Genomic DNA, 20,813 nt, shown 5'->3' on the forward strand with positions numbered 1-20,813 from the left:
TGTCCACAGCACAGAGCCGGCCTTGTCGGTGGGGACATCCGTGGGCAGCACAGCTGGGCGGGCACTGGGCGAGACGGCCCGCTCTGCCTGTGGTCAAACCTCCGCAGCCCCCACCCTCCGCCCCAGGCTGTGCCATCAGACCCCACCTCTCCCCTGCGTGACCAGTGTGGGCTGGGGGCCTCCCAGGCTCTGCCCCTCCATGGGGCTCCTGGCAGGGACCCCGGCCCTTGTGCCTTGTCTGTGCCTGCTTCTGGGGCCGAGATCGCCAGGCCCCAGGGAGGGAAGTGCTCAGTTACCCCCTAACCTGGCAGCCCTGCAGAGTGACGCCCTGGGGTAGGAAGCACAGGGATTCCTCGCAGGGACCTCAATAGCTGAGTGACCTGGGCCCTGCACGTGTCTGTCCTTGGGGGACAGGGAGCCCTGCGACCTGAGCAGACCCCTGAGGCGGGGGTGCCTCAGAACCAGCAGCTCCTGGTCAGGAAAGGGGGGCCTGGGAGCTGGGGGAGTGGGCTCCCCTCAGGCTGCCCAAGAGGCAGGATGGGCCAGAGGGGGCCGTGGCGGGAGGTGGCCTGTGGGGGGAGGAGGGAGGCTGGGCAAGGAGGCAGGTGTAGGTTTTGAGGCTCCCAAGAGACAAATGACCCAGCCTAGAGGCAGGGTCCCCGAAGTCCAGACCATCCAGCTGATGACAGCGTCTGGCCAGGTGGGGACAGCGGGTGCGCTGGGGGCTGTCCCTGTGACCTCCAGGTCTAGTGTGGACACCCCTGGGCCAGCAGAGGCCGCCCCGGGAGCCGGGGGAGGGGGGCTAGGGTGCTCAGGCCTGCTCAGGGAGGGTCTCAGCCAAGCAGGGGGGCTGGCAGTCCTGGCCCAGTGGGGGCTGTGCTTTCTGATGGGTGGGTGGATGCCCAGTTCTCCCCTCTTCCTCTTGAGCTTCTTGTCTGTGGAATCCTGCCCAGGCATGGGAGCAAGGACACTCCTCTCAAGGCCTGGAGCTGGAGGGAGCACCTTCCTTTCCCAGAAGAGGGCTCCGTGGTGGTCAAGTCTTGATATTGCCCAGAAGGCACCAGACACCCCCAGCTGCCCTTGACCCGGCCGGGCTGAGCCCGACAGACATGGCCCAGCATGGCCCGACAGCACTGTGAGTCATCAGGGCTTCTGAAGCCCAGCCCAGCAGGGGCCAGCCCCCTACTACCACCATCTCCCACCCTGAAAGCCATAACCAGCCTCTGTGTCCAAGCGTCCTGTGGTCGCCCACCAGGCAGAGACCCTGGAATCCCGGGGGGTCCTCCCCCGCTCTAGGGGTGCAGGGGCAGGTAGCAGGTGCACGCCCCCTCCTGGCCTGCCGGTTCGCAATGTGCACAATGGCCAGCAGAGGGCACCACAGGCCGTCGCCGAGGGTGGGCCTGGTGTGGTCTCGCCGCCGGCCAGGCGCCCCTTGCACGCCCCTGACCCCTGCCTTCAGGGCCCCCAGTCCCTGCATCGGCCCCACCCTCGCCGGCTGCCTGCCCCGCCCCGCAGGCCCCACGCCCTCTCTGGGGCCCCTCCCGTGGCTTGGGGCTAACCCTCCGAGTCTAGTTTCTAGTTTCGATCTTGACCCCGTGACTCACGCCCCCTCCCTGTTGGAGGTTTGGCAGACCTGCTCCCCCTCCTCCCATCCGGCCTTCCGGACCTCGGGGCTGGGAGAGCCACGGCCCTGCAGTGGGCGCACAGCCACAGCTCTCAGGAGTGTCCTCTGGGCCCTCTCGCCCGGGTGTCGAGGGGTGAGCAGCCTCAAGGGAACGTCCCCAGCCCGGCCTGGCCACTGCCTGCCTCTGCCCAGCAATTCTTCCAAACGTGCAATCCCAGGGGGGCTCCAGAACCCACAGTGACCCCAGCGCATCTCCAAGACACAGACACGGGGCTGCTGGGAGACTGAAGTGGTTTAATGGCGTGGATCCCGAGCCTTGGTCACCTCTCCTCCTCGGGGTGTGACCGCAGAATCCAGGGCTCTGAGACTCACCTCCCACTGCACAGCAGGCCAGGCGGAGCAGGCCTAAGACCGGGTCAGAGGAAGCTCTGAGCGCCTGAGCTACGCGGAGGGCTGGGGACAGGCGTGGGGGGGGGGGGGGGGCGGCCCGCTGGGGACAGGTGTGGGGCGTTGAGGGGTTCCCAGGGCCAGTCCTCTGGTGAATGGGGTTCAGTCCGTCCTCAATCCTCCAGGCGGTGAAGGAGTGCCCCAGGCACACCCCACTCCTGGGGGGAGCCCCCCAGGCCACCCCAGGACAGCAGAGCACTGGGTGGGTGCTGACGCAGTCTAGGCCCTCAAGGGGCACCAGCCTGGCCAGCTCAGAGCCAAGGGCAGCGGGGTGGCTGAGGTCTGCTGCCCTCGGCCCGCAGCCGGCCTTTGGGGGGGGTGGGGTGCGGGGGCGAGGCCTGAGGAAAGGTCCCTGACGGCTCTGAGGGTTCCTGCGGCCTCGGGAGCAGAGGGTACAGGCGGCACTCCGGGATCAGGGGGCAGGCGGAGGAGGAGCTGGCACCGCCTCGCGGCAAGTTTGGCTGCGGTGAGTGTGGGGGCGGCCCGGGGGGCGTGCGCGGGGGCAGCGCCGAGCCGAGGTCAGGCCCCAGGGGCCCCAGCCAGCGTGACTGTCCATCCGAGTCCTGGGTCCGAAACACGTCCGCGAACAAAAATAACACTCCAGCCGCGGGGCGCGTCCCCAGCCGCAGGCCTAACTGTCCTCCTCTGCGCGCCTCTGGGTCTTGGAATGGAACTTGCTCATGAGCTCCTCCAGCTCCGACCCACCCTGCTGCTTCTGGGGGAGAGGGGACGTCGGTCAGGGTCCCGCCAGCCGCCGTCCCGGCACCGCGGGGCGGACGGGCTCACCTCCAGGAAGGCCTTCTGCACGGTGAGCTGGCTGTACACACGGGCGCCCTCCTCCCCGCACACCTTCCGCAGCTCGTCCTTGTTGAGAGAGAAGAGCTGTGGGCCGGTCAGGACGCCCAGGTGCTCCACGACCCTGCGGGGCGAGCGCCAGCGTGAGCGCGGCCCGACCCCGCGCGCCGCGCGCCGCAGGCCTGGGCCTCCCTCCCGGCGCGGACCTCGCCCCACCGCTCACCCCACCCCCGCTCACCGCGCGCTGAAGGCCTTGGCCTCCAGCCAGGCGCGGACCTCGCGGGGCCCGGACGCGTGGGTGAGCGGCGGGGGCGCCGGCTGGCTGCGCTCCGCCCGGAAGGGCCGCGCCGGCTGCGCCCGGATGTTGCTGATCTTCTTCACCAGCTCGTCGTTGACCTCATCCATGTGCTGCATCAGCTCTGCGGGTGTCAGGGGCTCAGACCCGCGCAGCCGGGACGAGGGCTCCCCTCCCCCGCCGCCTCCCGACGGGGTGAGGGCCGCTGGGGTCCAGGGGCCCCATCCCTCACCGTCTTTGTTTCCGGCGAAGCTGGGGGGCAGCTTGTGGGTTGGGCTGGCAGGACCCCAGTATTTCACTCCCTGCAGGGGGAGGGGGGGCAGAGCACGGGGTGGGGACGCCGTTAGGTCAGCTCGGCATCCCTCCCCAGCCCTCTCCCCCCACTCCCCGTTCCTCCCCCCACCCCCAGGACCTGCTCGGAACCCCCACCTTCCCAGCCTTGGCCCAGACCCAGGAGCTTTCATCAGTCCCCGCAGGGAGGGTCCGAGCTGGGTCTTTCGCGACCTCGCCCCGCCCCTGCCGACCTGTAGTGGGACGGGGCAGACCTCCCCTCACCTGCTCCTGGGGGACGTCCTCCAGCCGGGTCTCTGCCAGGATGTTGCCCGGCACGTAGCCTGCCTGGCCGCTGCGATTCCGAAGCTTCCACCACTGGTGACCGTCCTCCAGCACCTGCAGCCCCGCATCCCGCCATCGCATCCCGCCATCGCCCTGGTCCACAGCTCCCCGCCCCCGCCCAAGCAACGGGGACCAGTGTGGGCTTCGGGGACCACCAGGGGGAGCCCCTCTTTACCAACGGGCCAGAGAGGGTTCTGCAGTCCCCTCTGAGCCGGCCCACGCCCAGTCCCATGATGATGACCACATCCTGGCCCCTGGCCTCCCAGCCTGTTCCCAGTCCCCCCTGGGGTGTCCTGAGCCTCTAGCCTGACTGTGGATATAGATCACTCCCGCCCGCGAGCCGCTCCACTTTTTAGTGGGTGGCCTGGATTCAGGACTGGCACGAAATATGGGAAGTGCCTTGAGGGGGCTTCCAGGTAGATGTGAATGACAAGGCTCTGCTGGGTTGGGGGGTTCCTCACCCAGCACAGGGAGAGTCCTCCTTTTTCCTGAGTCCTGCCCAGCTCAGGGGCCCTTGACACCCCTCTGAGATCCCCAAGGGGGATCAGCCAGGCTGCGCTGGGGGTGCCAGGCTGAGGACCCAGAGTGGAGCCCCAGGGCCAGGCAGACGCCTTTTTTGCGACACCCCCCCGTAGCCCCCACTCACCTCCAGGACCTCGTCCCTGAGTACTGACAGCTCGTTGGCGTTGCGGGCCGTGAAGTCATAGAGGACCTTGACGTACTTGGCCATGGCTGGCACAGACTCGTAGCCTCTGTGTGGGACAGGAGGGACTGAGGCCCTGCACTGGGCTGGGGTCTCTCCTCGGCCTGGGGCCGGGCCGGGCACAGCTTCCCAGGTGCGTGGCTGCCTCCTGTCTGCGGCGCAGAGGCTGCGGCTGTCAGCTGGGCTGGAAACTGTGACAGCCCCGTTGCGTCTGGGGCCCCCTGCGTGGGGGGGGGGGCAGCAGAGGCGGGTGGCACGCAGGGGCCTGTGGGCACAGCAAGGCCCGCCCCAGCCCAGGCCCCCTCAGGAGTCTCCAGGTCCAGCCCCCAGGGGACACAGTGTCAGCTGACCATCGGGGGCTGGGCAGAAGCTTTCAGAGCCACAGCCCCTCTGGCGCTGCAGACAGCGCACGGACATGCACCACACGGGGTGTCCCAGCCCCGGGAAGGAGCAGGCCTGCGCCTGTCACCGGTGCTGGGCCATCCCTCCTGGACAGCCTGCTGCTAGGGCACAAGGGCACCGCTCACACGGTGTGGGCTCAGGACCTGGGCACGCGGGGGGTGGGGCTGCGGTGGCTCCTGGGGCCCTGGCTGGGGGTGTGTCAGGATGGGCTCGGGTGGACCAGCCAGAGGCTGGAGATCAAAGGATGAAAATGTTTCTTAAAGATGACCCTAGGCCAGGGACCAGGGGCATCAGGCTGCTGATGTGGGGTGGAAGGAGGGGCACACTTGTCTAAACATGGATTCCAGCTCCTCCCTTCCTGAGACTGAATCCTGGGGTCTGGGAGGTAAGGTGCTCCCCACACAAGTCCAGACCAGGACTGAGAACAGAGGAGGAGAGGAGGGGAGGAAGGACGGGGACTCCCCGAGGCCCTGGGGCTGGGAGATGTGGTCCATGGAAACGCGTATGGAGCGGGGAGGAAGGCTGTCCCCGTGGGGACCCTAAGCCTCCTCCTCGGGCTCTGAGGCTGGGTCTAAATCAGCCCCGACTGGGTGACTGGGATCGGCGAGACCACTTAAGTCCAGCGGTTTAGTACGCTTCTACAAGTTTCTAAAGCATAAACGTGGAGACACGGGAAAAGGTGACATATCAGGTAGTGGATTTACACGTGCTTTCCACGTTTTCTCAACTGCACACAACAGAGGTGAAAGGAAACGCTGCTCCAGTGCGGAAAAGGCTGGCGGTCGGAACACGCCTCTGGCCGCCATCTGGCGGCAGTGAAGCCACCGCAGTCGTCCAGTCTGTGAACTGCAGCACGCCGGGCTTCCCTGCCCTTCACTATCCCCCAGGCTGCTCAGACTCATGTCCACTGAACCGGCGATGCAGCCCACAGCAGAGCCTCGGTGACTGGAGGGGTGAGCGGCGCCCCCCCCTCACCCTGAGGGGAGCTTACCTGTGAGTGTGCTGGGAGCTGACCTGGGGGAGGACGTCTCCTGGGGGCGTGGGCTCCGGTACCAGGCCGTGCTTCGGGGAGTTTCTAAAGGACGGTCGGCTCACCGGAGCCGGCTGTGGGGAAGCAGGCGCCTAGGTTTGGTGTGCAGCAGCGGCTGAGCCAGGAGGGCGGGCAGTGAGCGGAGGGCGGAGGTGGGGTCGGAAGGGGCTGCAGGAGCTCTGACCTCGTCGCCGGGAGCTGCCAGCCCCTCCACCTCCCAGGGGGCCTCCTGCAGCACGTCCAGGGGTGGCTCCCAGCCACTGTGGAACCTGGGCACGTATGGGGGCGCCTGCGGCTCCCGTGGCCACTCAGAGCTGGGGCGGAAGGGCCTGGGGTGAGCTGCGCCCGCTGACCGAGCCAACCCCGCTCAGGACCCCATCCTGGTGTGCCCCGTGCAGCTGCCCTACCGGGGGCGTGTCCAGGTCTCCCCCAGGGATTCCCACAGTGCCATCTCCTTGGGGACCAGGTGGCCACGCAGGAAGCCCACAGCGTCGCGGGACAGCAGGGGCCTGGACACAGAGCGAGCGATGTTCGGGCCACCGCAAGTGCTGACGATCTGGGGGGCACAGCATGGGTCAGAGGGGGCTGCTGGCCGATTCCCCCCTCCCCAACACCTCCCCCACTCCCCTACCCTCATCTCCCAACCCCTTTATCCCCCGCAGCGCTACAGGCTGGCCCACTGTGTCTGCAGCTCTGAGCGTGGATGCCAGCCCCAGCCAACTGCCCAACGTGGGCACCTGCTTCTCCCAGTCACCGGCAAACCCCCAGGTCCCCGCATCCCCCAGCCCCAGGCACCAGGTCCAGAGGTCCGAAGAGGAAGTGCACCAGCTCAGCCGCGCTGGGATTCTCGATGTGCTTCTGCAGCTTGGCCTGGGGGAGGGGAGCGGGCACACGGGTGGGGGAGGGGAGCAGACGCGCGGGTCGGGGGGAGGGGAGCGGACACACGGGTGGGGCGGAGGGGCGCGGGCACACGGGTGGTGAGGGGAGCGGGCACACGGATGTGGGGGGAGGTGGCACCGCGCGCAAGCGGGGCCCCATCCCCCACGTCAGCTCGGCGGGACGGGGCGGTCCTTGCCCTCACCAGCAGGTTGAAGGCCAGTTTAGTCTTCTGGAAACAGTCCACAAACTCAGCCTCCGAGGGGGGCCGCGCCCGTAGCGTGAGGACGCCCTCTGGACGGGGGCCGGACGTTAGCCTGGCTGGCCCGCTGTCGCCGTGCCCGGTGGGTCTGGCCTCAGCCTGAGGCTGCCCGCCAGCTCGGCCGCACCTTCCCCGCTCAGGGGTCACTCTGCCCCCCGCCCGCCCCCGCGCCCGCCCCGGCCCCGCACCTGCCGGCCCCTTCTTCCCCTTCTTCTTTCCCTTCTTGCGCTGGTTCAGCTGCTTGAAGGCCTCCGCCGCCTTCTGCAGCCGCGCCACGAACCACTCAATGTCGTCCAGGGCGCAGTTGAGGATTTGCTGGGGTCAGATTAGGGCAGGGGTCAACCTCAGGCGGCCCGACCCGCCGCAGACACCCCCACCTGCTGCCTCTTGGCCCCCGGGCCGGGGGAGGGTGTGGTTGGGGGGCTGGTCGAGGGGCCCGGAGTGCCTGGGGCGCCCCGCGCGAGACCCACCGTCTCCTTCTCAATCCTCTGCGCCAGCGCGGCCCGCGGCTCCTCCTCCAGCGACTCGCGGCGGCGGAGGCCTGCAGGGGGCAGAGCTGCGGCTGACCGGCCCGCCGCCCGCCTCTGCTGCCGCCCCCAGCCCCGCCCCGCGGGGCCCACCTAGCTCTCCCAGCGGCGTCAGCAGGCCCACTCGGTTCTTGGTGGAAGGGGAGTCCCCGCCGAAGCGCTGGAAGGGGATGGGGGCCGGGCCCGGGGCCGCGGGCAGGATCGACCGCCGCTGCCGGATCTTCTCCATGTGGCCCCTGAGGCGGACGAGGGGCGGCTCAGCCCGGTGCAGCCCCGCCCAGGCCCGCCGCCCCAGTCCCCCGAGCCCCTACTTGAGGGTCTGCGGCCGCATCTTCTTGCCCAGGCGGCAGTCAGCCAGCGCGCTCTCGATGTCCTCCTGCACGAGCTCCGCCTGCGGGGTGGGGGCGGGGGGCGTGAGGCCGGCTCTGAGGCGGGACGCGGGCCCCTTCCCCGCGAGCCCACGGCCGCCCGCCTACCTCCACCTCGTCGCAGTGGAAGAAGTGGACGTCGGGCTTGCTCTGGTCCGCGTCCTGGCACACGAGCAGCAGCACGGACGGGAAGCGCAGCTGGTTGAGCACCGTCTGGCTGTGCCGCACGCTGGGCAGAGGGAAGTTCTCCAGCTCCTCCTGGGGGACAGGAGGCCGGGACCGGCTCACGGGGGTGGGCCCAGGGAGGGGGCGCCACGGACACGGCCCAGAAGGGACCGGCGCAAAGCCGCGGCCGGCACCGGCCAGGTCCACACCGCTCGCCCGCCTCGGTCCAGCCCCGGAGGGCTCTGGCGAGGGGGGCGTGGCCCTGTGGGCGTGGCTCCCCTGACTCCAGCCCGGCCGGGTCCTCCTGCCCTCTGCCCTCCGCCTTCAGGTCCCACAGACAGGCCCAGCGCGCCTGGGTCGCTGCCGCCACCCGCCTGGAAGGACCAGCCCGCGCCCTCCTCCCGCCGAGGTACCTGCGACTCCATATCCAGCAGTCGCAGCGACTGGTCGTTGACCTGCAGCAGCATCTCCTGTGTCCAGATCTTCTCCTTGGAGCTCAGCTGCACCAGCTTCCGGATGGCGTCTTCCACAGACGTGATGGCCTCACTCTTGTCCATGATGAACGTAGCCAGGTGCTGGGCGGGTGGGCAGGGTGTCACCCTGGGTGCAGCCCTCCTGGTGTCAAGGGCCAAGGGGCTGTGCCTTGGGGTCTGAGGGGGCCACGCCAACCCTGGGGGTCTGAGGGGGAACAGCCCTGACCTGGGGGTCTGAAGAGACAAAGCCCCACCTTGGGGCTGTCTGTGGAGGCCACAGACGGGCTCCGGTGAACCCCTTAGCAGCCCTGCATACATCCCCCCCCGCCTCGTCCGCCCTGGCTCGGGGATGCAGGCCCCCTGGTCCCCTGCAGCCGGGCGGGGCCTCCACCCCTGCTGTCTCTGCCCACCTGGCTGCTCCCAACTCACTCTTCCTTCCAGACGCTCCTGGGGCGCTTTCCTCCTTGACTGCCCAGCCACAGCCTCCCTGTCACCACCTCCCTGACCTGCCCTTTTGTTTATCGTCCTCAGATTTATGTGGGGTACCACGCGCTTCTCTGCCGCCTGCCTACTGTCTCCCGTGACAGGGCCGGGCCCACGGCAGGCCCCGGTGAGCGTGTAGGGAGGGAGTGAGCAGCCCACAGGGGCCCCCGGCTGGCCAGCCCTGCCCACCCCCTCCTCTCTCTGGAAGCCTGGCTCAGGTGCCTTGTCCTCCCAGGAGCCCCCGAGTGTCTGTGCCAACCTTTGCTGAATTCAGGAAATGGTGCTAAGACAGCTGGGTGAACACTGACATAAACTCTTAGGCAGGCAAGGCTTAGCCACAGAACTGGATGCGTGAAGGGTGACTTCACATAACCTCAGAAAGGCTTCTCCCCTGGGGGACTTTGCTAAGCCAGGAAGAAAACCCAGATACTCAGAAGATCAGGACTTCCCTGTGGCTAAGGCTGCGCTGCCGCTGCAGGGGCCACAGGTTCGATCCCTGCTTGGGGAGCTAGGATTCCACGTGCCACGCAGCATGGCCACAAGGGAAAAAAAAAAGGAAATAAAAAGACAAAACCCATAAATTTGACCTAAAAAAACATTATGCTTGTGAAAAAAATACCACATACAAAGTTCTAAAAAAGTGAGAAAACACAAAATAATAGCTGTAATAGATTTGATGCAGACTAATTTTTTTAAAATAGAAAAAGATTGATCTGTCTTACAATGATAGTTCTTACTTTGTTAAGAGCTCTGTTTTGTTTAATAATTAAGGACACCAACAGTAAATGAATAAATAATGAAAGCATACGTAAATAAGTATAAAAGATTAACGGCCCGATTGAAAAATTGACACAAGGCATGGACAGGGAGTCTACAGGGAAATAGACATGGAGGAACCCTTTGGTTAGAAAATTATATGCCGGGGACCCCCCTGGCAGGCCACTGGTTAGGACTCTGAGCTCTGACTGCCGAGGATCCAGTCCCTGGTCTGGGAACTTAGATCCCACAAGCTACATGGTGCAGCCAAAAAACAAAAGAAGAAAATTTTATGCAGACTCGTTCAATACCAGAATTGCAGATTGAAGCCTCATGAGACTATTCCTTTAAGAATGAGTTTCCCCCATTCGGTTGCTCTTGTGGGCGACGCTGGCCAGTTAAGATGTGGAGAAAGGGGGCCTCGCCTGGCAGCTCCGGGAGGAGTTGGTGACACCGGGCCGGGCCAGGGGCTTCCCTCTCATGTCTCCACCCAGGCAGCCTGCACATGTGCAGCTGCGAGGCCGCTCCCCGCACAACTCAGAGGCTGGGCTACAGGGCCACGGGCAGCTTGGAGAGGGAGCAGAAACACGCAGAGACTGTCAGGCAGCCAGTCTGTCTGCTAAGCATACCAAGCATACCGCCCGTGCGTTCCGATCCCCTGAAGACACAGCCTGTGTCCTCTGACACAGTAGGGTTAAATCAGCAATCAATACCAGACTGACCTGTGAAACCTGCTAACCAGAAATTGAGCAACATCTTTCTAAATTACTCTGGGTCCACATCTGTGGAAACTGAACAACACACTTCCAGACAGCAAGTGAGTGAAAGGGAATCAATCACCAGGAAAATAAAATACCCGGTGACCAAGGAGAACAGACAGGAAATGTACCCAAACTTACGGGACGTAGCAAAGGCAGCGCTAGAGGGAACTCACGCCCATAAATGTTTACATTGTGAAATGCTTCAAAAGAAGAAAAATCTAAGCAACCCATGGGCCAAAGAAGTCACAAGGAAAAGCAGAAAATATTCCAAGTTGCATCAAGGTGGACAGGGTTAGAGATTATCACAGTCAGTGACGTAAGGCAGACGACTGTCTTATGATGTCACTCATACAGGACTTCCCTGTAGCTCAAGTGGTAAAGAACCTGCCTGCGAAGGAGACCAGGGTTCAGTCTCTGGGTCGGGAAGATCCTCTGGAGGAGGGAATGGCAGCACACTCCAGTGTTCTTGCCTGGAGAATTCCACGGACTGAGGGACCTGGTGGGTACAGTGCGTGGGGTCTCGAAGAGTCGGACACGACTGAGTGACTAACACACATCACTCATATGTGGAATCTAATTTTAAAATACGATACAAATGAACTTACTCACAAAACAGAAACAGACCCACAGATTTCAGAAACAAGCCACGGTTACCAAAGGCAGTGGTGATGGTCTGAGCATTCTTCTTAAGAAACTAGAAAATGACAACCAAATGAAACCCTGTGGGACTTCCCTGGTGGCCCAGGGGCTAAGACTCTGCAGGGGCGGGTGTTCAATCCCTGGTCAGGGAACCAGATTCAGTGAAGACGGAAGACCCCACATGCTGTCGCTAAGGCCTCTCACAGCCGCGAAAATAAAAAAAGGAAACCAGAGCAAGTGGGAAAAAGGGAATCACAGCCGCAGAAATAAATGTTAAAAAAGGAGACCAGAGCAAGTGGGAAGAAGGAAATTAAGAGCAGAAATCAACAAACTAGTAAAACAAACAGAAAAATCAACAAAGCCCAAGGCTGGTTCTGAAAGGATTGATGTAACTGATAAACACTCAGCAAGACTGATCAAGACAAAAATAGAGAAAACACAAATGATCAATAACCAGAAGGAAGGAGGGGACATAACTAGAGATCGTACAGGCACAAAAGTGAATTCATAATAAAAGAAACCTTGCCAGAAAGAAAACTGTATATTCAGGGCCTCACAGGTGAATCCTAACGAATACTTAAAGGAAGAAGTCACAACCTTCCATTAACTGTTTCTGAGGATGAGAGGAGCAGCAACATAGCTCCACTCATTTTATAAGGCCAACATAATTCTGATACCAAAACCTACTAAGGGCTTTGCAGGAAGAGAAAACTATAGACCAATGTTCTAATAAATATTAGTGCAAAAAATCCTTAACAAAATATTAGCAAATTAGTCTTGCCAACACATAAAAAAGATAATAAACCATTAATAAATGAAATGTATCCTAGAAATGCAAGGCTGGTTCAACATTTTAAAAAAACAGAGTGATTCAAGACTTCCTGGTGGTCTGGTAACCAGTTAAGAGCCTGCTTGCCAAAGCAGGGGACACAGGTTGCATCCCTGTTCCAGGAAGATCCCACATACCAAGGGGCAGCTAAGCCCATGTGCCCCCACTACTGAACCCAAGTGCCTCAGCCCGTGCTCTGCAACGAGAGAAGGCATCACAATGAGAGGAAGCCCATGTGCAGCACAGCAGACCCAACGCAGCCAAAAAACCCAAAAACCCAGCACGATTCATACATTAACAGGATGGCAAGGACATCTCAACTGAGGAAGCACTTGATAAAATTTGACAACTTTCATGATAAAAACTCTCAGCAAACAAAACAATGGAAAGGAACTTTCCCATTCTCGTAAAGGCTATCCACAGAAACAGGCAGCTTATAAAACAGGGAATTCTGAGTATTTTCTTCTAGACTGGACACAGGCAAGGACGCCCAGTATCATTGTTGTGGAGCACGATCCTGAGGGTTCCAGCAAGAGCAATAACGTAAGAAAGACGAGATGGTTACATTAGGAACTTAAGTCCTGTATTTTCAGACAAAACGACTCATAAAAAATCCAACGAATCTACGAGCAGTTCCCGAAACAAATAGATGAGTTCAGCGAAGTCTTAGGATACTCAATCACTTTACAAAATTCAATCGTACAAGACAAAGGCTACACGACAACTGGAAAATTAAATTAAAAAATGATATAATTTATAACAGTATATAAAAATCAAACACCTAAGGAGTGTTTTAACAAAGAGCTGTGAGACCTCTGTAGTAAAAAATCACAAAAAAGGCCTGAGAGAAATTAGAGAAGACCTTTAAGTGAAGAGGCACCATGTTTATGGGTGGGAAAGACACAATGTTAAGTCTCCCTAAACTGATTCTCGGACTTGACTCAGTGCAAATCAAAATTCCAGCAGGCTTCTGCGGGGAGGGGTGAAAATGGACAGTTTGATTCTAAAATGTAAATGCAAGCCCAAAGAACTTAGAATAGTGAAGAAAACCATAAAGAAAAAGAACAAAATTGCCTGGTTTCAAGATGGTTAATAAGCTAGGAAGAGGTAAAATTGTATGAAGCACAGAGAATCCAGGAACAGACCCATCCAGACCCAAATAGTCGATCTTTGACAAAGGCACCAAAGTGATTATGAGGGAGAAAAAATAGCTTCCTTGTAACTGCACTTCCCTACAGGGAATGTTAGCCTTGAGTCTCAAACCAAAAAATGAATTTAAAATGGATTATAGCTCTAAAAGGTGGAAGTGGTGACAGAATCCCTCTTCATGGGCTCTAAAATCACTGCAGATGGTGGCTGCAGTCATGAAACTAGAAGATGATTACTCCTCGGCAAGAAAGCTATGACGAACCTACACAGTGTGTTAAAAAGCAAAGACATCATTTTGCCGATGTCTGTGTGGTCAAGGCTGCGGTCTTTCTAGTAGTCATGTACAGATGTGAGAGCAGGACCATAAAGAAGGCTGAGCACCTAAGAACTGATGCTTTCAAACTGTGGTGTTGGAGAAGACTCTTGAGAGTCCCTTGGACAGCACGGAGATCAAACCAGTCAATCTTAAAGGAAATCAACCCTGAATACTCATTGGAAGGACTGACACTGAAGCTGAAGCTCCAATACTTTGGCCACCTGATGTGAAGAGCTGACTCCATGGAAAAGACCCTGCTGCTGGGAAAGACTGTGGGCAGGAGGAGAAGGGGACAGCAGAGGATGAGATGGTTGGATGGCATCACCAATGCAATGGATATGAACTTGGGTAAACTCCGGGAGATGGAGAGGGACAGGGAAGCCTGGCGTGCTGTGGTCCCTGGGTCTCGAAGAGTCAGACGGGACTTGGAGACTGAGCAACAGCAACACAGACCTAAATGTAACAGCCTCGACTACAAAGTGGGGCTTTCCACGTGGAGCTAGTGGGAGAGTCTGCCTGCCAGTGCAGGAGATGCAAGAGGCCTGGGTTGGATCCCTGAATCGGGAAGATCTCAGCCCGTAGGGTCACAAAGAGTTGGACATAACTGAAGTGACTTTAGCACACACACACACTACAAAGTATCTAGAAGAAAATGCAAGACGTTTTCAGAGCCTTGGGTCAAGCAATGACCGAAGCAAGTAAGACTTCTCAAGCTCCCCAAAGCAACCCGACCATGAAAGAAAAAAATGGATGTGACTGGAAGTCATCAAAATTAAACATTTCTACCCGTTTCAACACAGTTAATGCATGTGCGTTGACAAGCCAGACTGGGAGGAGGTATTTCTTATCCATACACCTTTAGCTGAATGCGAAGGACCCCCCACTGTTCAATAAGGAGCCCATACATCTGACGTGGACACAGGCAGCTCCCCACGAAGGTCCAGGGGCCAGGCGGGGCTTTGGACCTGGAGAACTCTTCCGTACACACAGCATCTTTGAAATAAGTTTACCAAGCAGAAGAGCAAAGATGCTCGTAAAGTCTAACGAATTCAGTTTTAGAGGATTCTCAAAAACGCGGAACTGCAGGAATGGAGGGTGGGGGCGGCTGCAGCCACAAAGGACAGAGCTGTCCAGTGTCCTGGGCGCGCTGGTGCAGAACCTCACGCTCCAACCCCCGAGGCCAGCTTCACAGGCTACTGCTGCTGCTAAGTCACTTCAATCGTGTCCGACTCTACGCAACCCAACAGATGGCAGCCCACCAACTCCCCCATCCCTGGGATTCTCCAGGCAAGAACACTGGAGTGGGTTGCCATTGCCTTCTCCACACAGTGTGTTAGTGTGGAATAAAGAAACAAATCCACAAGCCTCGGGCGCCCCCTCCCATTGCCAGGGTCGGTCTGATCGTGTCACCACCTCTCTCAGCTTCAGTTTCCTCATCTGGGTGGTGGTTTAGTCACTAAGTCGTGTCCGACTCTTTGCAACCCCATGGACTATAGCCCACTAGGCTCCTCTGTCCATGGGATTTTCCAGGCAAGAATACTGGAGCGGGTTGACATTTCCTTCTCTAGGGAATCTTCCTGACCCAGGGATGGAACCCATAGACCCGCATCTCCTACAGGCTGATTCTTTCACTTCTGAACCACCAGGGAATGCAGGCGGGGCCACAAATCACCCACTTCCTCAGCCCTGCTGGCTGCTGAGTGGGCAGAAGAGGTGTCCTGAGCTGGGGTCCTTCACAGGCTGCTGCTGCTGCTGCTAAGTGTCCGACTCTGTGCGACCCCATAGACAGCAGCCCACCAGGCTCCCCTGTCGCTGGGATTCTCCAGGCAAGAACACTGGAGTGGGTTGCCATTTCCTTCTCCAATGCATAAAAGTAAAAAGTGAAAGTGAAGTTGTTCAGTCGTGTCCGACCCTCAGCGACCCCATGGACTGCAGCCTACCAGCCTCCTCCGTCCATGGGATTTTCCAGGCAAGAGTACTGGAGTGGGGTTCCATTGCCTTCTCCGCCTTCACAGGCTAGTTTGGACTAAAATCTAGGAGAAGGGCTGGGAGGCCCCAGTGACCAGGTGGCTCCTCACCAGGAGGGCAAAGTCCCTCTGCGGAGGGCTGCCCTGGGTGCTGAGCCAGCAGCAGGCAGGAGCTGGCTGAACAGAGGCCTCCTGGGCAGGCTGGCACGAGGGGCTGATCACAGCACAGCCCCGGGCAAGAGCCCCAGGACCCCCTTGGCTCAGTGGACCCGCTCTCTAGACAAGAAGGCTGAGGCTCAGAAAGCAGTGACTCCCATGGCTTCTGGGGCATGGAGGGTTCTCTGGGGAGGAAAGTATTTACCTTCCTGCTCCAGGGTCTCCCCCACCTTCCTGTTCCAGGTCCCCCCACCTTTCTGCTCCAGGACCCCCCACCTTCCTGCTCCAGGACCCCCCTACCTTCCTGCTCCAGGGTCCCCCCACCTTCCTGCTCTGGGGTTCCCCCACCTTCCTCCTCCAAGACCCCCACCTTTCTGCTCCAGGATCTCCCACCTTCCTGCTCCAGGGTCCCCCACTTTCCTGCTCCAGGACCCCACCCTCACCTTCCTGCTTCAGGATCCCCCACCTTCCTGCTCTAGGACCCCACCCTCACCTTCCTGCTCCAGGACCCCCACACCTTCCTGCTCCAGGACTCCCCCACCTTCCTGCTCCAAGGTCCCCCCACCTTCCTGCTCCGGGGTTCCCCCACCTTCCTGCTCCAGGACCCCCCACCTTCCTGCTCCAGGATCTCCCACCTTCCTGCTCCAGGACCCCACCCTCACGTTCCTGCTCCAGGACTCCCCCACATTCCTGCTCCAGGTCCCCCTACCTTCCTGCTATGGGGTCCCCCACCTTCCTGCTCCAGGACCCCACTCTCACCTTCCTGCTCCAGGGTCCCCCCACCTTCCTGCTCCGGGTCCCCCCCACCTTCCTGCTATGGGGTCCCCCACCTTCCTGCTCCAGGTACCCCCCTTCCTCCCTCCTCATCCTTTCCCAGCCCTCTTGTCCTACAGGTTTGGACAGTGACCAGGAACCAGGAACTTGCCAGCTGCCAGGAACAGGAAGGTCATTTAAAAAACATGTTTCCTGGGTTCTAAGTGTGAATTAAAACTGACCCGGGAGCAAAGGCCTCCTGAGCTGTCAGCTGGTCTAGAGCTGTCAGATGGTGTGGTCGCCCATCTTTCCCAGCTCCATGGGAGTGGCTGTCAAGGCCCCCAGGACGAGCTCAGAAGTGAGTCTGACGGCTCCACCCTCCCGCTCCAGCCTCCGCTGTGGGGCCAGGAGGACAGTTTCCTCCCGACTGGGCCCTCCGTCTGAGGGCTGCAGGGGCACCCAGAGCCCATCCTCTCCCTGACGCAGCCCCAGGGCTCCTGCACCTCTCACACTGGGAGCTCCCCGGACGGGAGGGGGGCTCCCCACTTGCTGGGAGCTCAGAATGTGGCCTGCTGCCGGACCACGCCTCCCGGGGCCTCCGTTTCCCTACTGGCATGGGGACTCGGGTGTACAGAGCAGAGGAGCGCCCTGTGGGGTGGGGGGCTCACCTGGACGTGGTACTGGGAGGTCTCGTGCATGATGACGTTAGAGTTGGAGTACTTCTTTCTCTGCTCTGCACAGGAGACACTGTCATTCGGCCCAACAGGCAGGACCCGGGCAGGGCCGAGGGGAGGCCAGAGCGCAGGCTGCCTGTGGGCCCCTCATGACCACCAGGACGGACGTGGGCACACAGAATAGGGGGTGGCCTCTCCTGGCAGAACCTGGGGCTCCCTCTGTCCACAGGAGGGATCCCCAGCTCAGCGAGGTGAAGGCACGGCTGTGCCCAGGTCTGCCCTGGAGCGGGTGTAGGAGGCTCAGCCTCTCCCCGAGGAGGCCCCAGGCCCACCTGCCTGGGGAGGGGTCTCGTCCAGGCCTTGCCCTGATTCCAAGAGCTGCCAGAGACCATCTCCCTGCCCTTCCCAGGGCTCCTTGCTTCCCAGGGCCTGCATGACTGGGGGAAGGTCAGAGCTGGGGAGGGGGCTGGCCAGGCCCCGCCCTCCGGGAGCAGACACCTGGCACTCAGCCCAGCAGGAGCCCCAGCACCCCCCCTCCAGAGGATCGGGTGGCAGAGAGGAGCGCAGAGAATCAATATTGATGCTCCCTGAATTATTCCTAAGGCCTCTCCCCTTACCGGCCCACTGCGGGAGGGCTGTTCCGTGGCCAGAGTTTGGGGGCGGGGCCTGAGCACCTGTTGGTTGGTTTGGGCCCAGGGGCCTCCTCTGGGGGCCCAGGCTGATCTGCCTTCCCCGGTGGGGGCCTGGCACAGCCCTGGGGGGGGCCGTAGGGGAGACCCTCCCCGCCCTGCCGAGCTGTCCCCAGCCTCCTGTTCTTACACCTCACTCACCAAACAGGTCCTTCGCACTCATCTTGGGCACACCGTCAGGCCGGCCCAGGCTGCCACTGCAGGGGAGGGGTTGGTGAGGGTGGGGCCATGCCACACCCTCCCTTGGGATGGCTAGGCGGGTGGAGGTGTTGAGGGGTGGGCGGGTGGGGCAGGGGCTCACTTGGCGGCACCCGGGCAACAGCTCACGGACCCTGATTGGCTCATGGTGTCCTCGACGGTGGCTGGCGGGAAGAGGGCAGACCTCAGTGTGGCCGGAGTCCAGGGCTTGGTGCCCGGCCCACACCTGAGTGGACAGGGGAATCAAGCGACCCCTCGGCCGGACCTGGCCGGGGCCCTGCCGCTCCCATGCGGGGCCTGGGTCTCCTCCTCCCCACCCCCCAGGCCAGGGCCCAGCCAGATTCCGCAGGGTGCCTGGGCAGGTGGTCCTCAGGGAGCAGAGCCCAGCCTTCTGGACACAGCAGGCCCAGTCCTGCTCCACGTCCCGGCTGGTGCTCAGGGGCCCCCAGGGCGTGCCAGCAGGGGAGCCCCAGCCCCAGAGGCTGTCTGGGGTAGAGTTTTGAGGAAGATGTCCCAGGGCTCTGCAGGGGCCTCAGGGGAAGCAGGCACCTTCCAAGCAGAGGGAATAGCAAGTTTAAAGGTCCTGAGGCAGGTCAGAGCCTGGCAAGGCAGCAGAGCTGAGGCGAGAGCCTGGCGAAGCAGGCAGGGGCCTAGGGGCACAGAGCCACCCCTGGGTGCCAAGCACAGCCTGGCATCCCTGGGCCAGAATGACATGCCCTGTGGGATTGTGTGCTCCGTGGGGACACCGGGGCCCACACTTGCACCCAGCAGGTGTCACCGGTGACACCATCCATCTGTGGCTTTAGTGTTAGGGGCCTGCAGGGTCGGGTCACAAGCCAGGGGTGCTGGCATCCAGGGCAGGGACTGCCTAGGACTTTCTGGCTTGACCAGGTTCTACTTACAGAGAAGCTCCCAAGAGGGCGGAGGGACTGGGGGCTTCAGGTCACCCCCCGCCCCGCATCCCCAGGGTCTGGACGTGGCAAGATTCCTCTGCCCATCTGTCTGTGGAGAATGTTCGGAATGCTTCTGACCTCAGTAGGTGAACCGGAGTGTTTGCTTAGTGGGACTCCTGGCGGGCTGAGCTGAGGGTGCTGGGCACGTGTCTCCAATACACACACACACACACCCCTGGGTGAAACCCAGGCCTGTGGGCGGACACCTGGGTTGTTCTCTGACTCCCTGGGGTGGGGTGGGGGGCTCAGGGCTGGCCAGGAAGGTGATTCTAGGCGCTGGCATCTGGGCTGGGGAGCAGCTGGGGGAGGGGCTGCCTACAGGGCGGGAGTGGGGAGCACAGGCTTCGGCCGGCTGGGGTGGGGCCGGCACTGGCCCTGAGGGCCGCAGGCTGCACTTCGGTTGCACTGTGGCCATTTTCCGGGTGCACAGGGATGACCGCATATTGTGCCGGTCAGGCCTGGAGGGGAGGAGGCCCCAGCAGGGCAGGGAGGGCGGAGGGACCAGCTCCAAGTTCAAATTCCAGCTCCCAGAAGAGTGACCTTGGGGAGGAGTCAGCTTGAGGCCAGGGAGCCAGGTGGGGCCCTGGGACGGGGGAGCCCCTCCGGCTGGGCTGTGCCCAGGTCTAGACGCTGCGGGTACTGCTGGGCGGGGCAGGAGCCACTGCTGCCATGGGCAAGGCTGGAGCAGAGTAGGGGTCCCGGGGTCAGCTGCCCTAGCGGAGGCCAGGGCGGAGGAGTCGCCCGCCAGGCCCTGCCTCCCAGCAGAGCTGGGGCTGACTATGTGGGGGCAGGGACACAGGTGGTCAGTGGGCACTTCAGAAGCCCGGGAGCCCTGCCCGCCGACCTCCCCTGCCATGGCAGACACCTGAGACACAGGGGCTGCCCAGGCCAGGCCAGCACAACCCAGACTGGAGGCACATGGGCCGCACCGCGGGGCCCCCAGCTCCCCCTGCCCTCCACCTCCCACACCCCAGACTTGACCGAGTGCCTGACCCTGGACTGGGGCTCACTCCCCGGCTCCCACACCCAGGAAGCCAGCCCCAAAGGAGCCCCCAGCCTGCCCGGCATCGGGTCGGGGGGCGGGGTCCGAGGCCTTTGAGGGGCAGGAGAACCCCCTCAACACCTTCTTCACTGGAGGAGGGGCTTCCTCCTACTGAGCCCAAGGTTGGGAGGGGCTGTCTGACTCAGAAGCCACTGGCTTACAAACATCCCCAGCTCACGGCGCCGCCCCAGAACCAGACGGGGCAGGCCAGGCCGCAGGCCCCGCTCCTGGCCGCCAGCCCAGGGAAAGCCCGCGGACCCGGCGAGGCCCCTCTCGCCGATGCCCCGCGCGGCCCAGCCCGGCCTGTAGACCCAGGCGGAGCCCCGCGTCGTGCCGCCACCTGGGGAAACCGAGGCCCGGGGACCCGCCGTCCGTCGCTCCAGCGCCGAGCCGGTGCGGGCTCCGAGCGGGGTCGGGGCGCTCACCTGCTCTTCTCGCAGCCCCGCTCCTGGCCGTCCGTCCGCTGGTCCCTTCGTCCGCGCGTCCGCCTGCCCGTCTGTCGGTGCCTGGCTCGGAAGGAGGGAGGGGCGCGCGGAGGGCCGGGGCGGGGCGCGGGGAGGAACCTGAGCGGCAGGTTAGTCACCTCGCGCGGGCTGGCCCTAGGCAGGGGCGGGGGCACGCGAATGCCCCGCCCCACGAGCCCCCGGGACAGTGCCCCCACCACACACGCCCTACCTGCGCAAACCCCGCCCGGAGAGCCGGGCCGCCGGTGGGCGCGCGGGCGGGGCCGCGAGCCCGTCCCTCGCAGAGGGGTGCGCAGGAGGGCGTACCTTGACGTTTCGACGTCCTGCCGGCAGGCCGAGCTGCCTGCGGATCCCCGGGGAGGGCAGACGTGCCCCTGCTAGGTGCCCCCAGCCTCAGGGCCC

General features: G+C 61.9%; 1 protein-coding gene and 1 long non-coding RNA gene across 4 annotated transcripts; one reads left to right on the forward strand and one right to left on the reverse strand.

The window, feature by feature from the left end:
* Positions 1-1,898: 1,898 nt before the first annotated feature.
* EPS8L2 (EPS8 signaling adaptor L2) lies at positions 1,899-20,806 on the reverse strand. Of its 3 annotated transcripts, none has more exons than XM_061407550.1 (21): positions 20,373-20,806; positions 18,056-18,116; positions 17,896-17,951; positions 17,060-17,124; positions 8,523-8,684; positions 8,053-8,202; positions 7,888-7,967; positions 7,670-7,812; positions 7,520-7,590; positions 7,238-7,364; positions 6,993-7,081; positions 6,707-6,781; positions 6,319-6,467; positions 6,096-6,225; positions 5,873-5,985; positions 4,423-4,528; positions 3,717-3,830; positions 3,394-3,463; positions 3,105-3,285; positions 2,858-2,990; positions 1,899-2,786 (listed from the first exon to the last, which is right to left on the reverse strand). In XM_061407550.1, exons 2-21 carry the CDS (start codon positions 18,097-18,099, stop codon positions 2,703-2,705), a joined length of 2,142 nt encoding a protein of 713 aa, XP_061263534.1. In that variant the 5' UTR covers positions 18,100-18,116; positions 20,373-20,806; the 3' UTR covers positions 1,899-2,702. The 3 variants fall into 3 exon arrangements, with proteins under 3 accessions (XP_061263534.1, XP_061263533.1, XP_061263535.1); XM_061407549.1 differs by having other exon boundaries at positions 18,086-18,116; positions 20,373-20,510; XM_061407551.1 differs by lacking the exon at positions 20,373-20,806 and having other exon boundaries at positions 18,056-18,140.
* Positions 8,699-14,553, forward strand: LOC133241672 (uncharacterized). The gene is made up of 2 exons (XR_009734669.1): positions 8,699-9,192; positions 9,301-14,553. It is a non-coding gene; the product is annotated as an uncharacterized LOC133241672 (long non-coding RNA).
* Positions 20,807-20,813: the final 7 nt, after the last annotated feature.

This window comes from Bos javanicus, chromosome 29, assembly GCF_032452875.1.
Source record: "Bos javanicus breed banteng chromosome 29, ARS-OSU_banteng_1.0, whole genome shotgun sequence".
Taxonomy (NCBI): Eukaryota; Metazoa; Chordata; class Mammalia; order Artiodactyla; family Bovidae; genus Bos; species Bos javanicus.

Coding starts and splice junctions, on each gene's coding strand:
- EPS8L2 (XM_061407550.1), bottom strand. CDS start 18,099: ATGAGCCAATCAGGGTCCGTGAGCTGTTGCCCGGGTGCCGCCAA. Junction 6,226..6,318: donor GAGACCTGGACACGCCCCCG/GTAGGGCAGCTG, acceptor CTTCCGCCCCAG/CTCTGAGTGGCCACGGGAGC. Junction 3,286..3,393: donor CTTCGCCGGAAACAAAGACG/GTGAGGGATGGG, acceptor TGACACCCGCAG/AGCTGATGCAGCACATGGAT.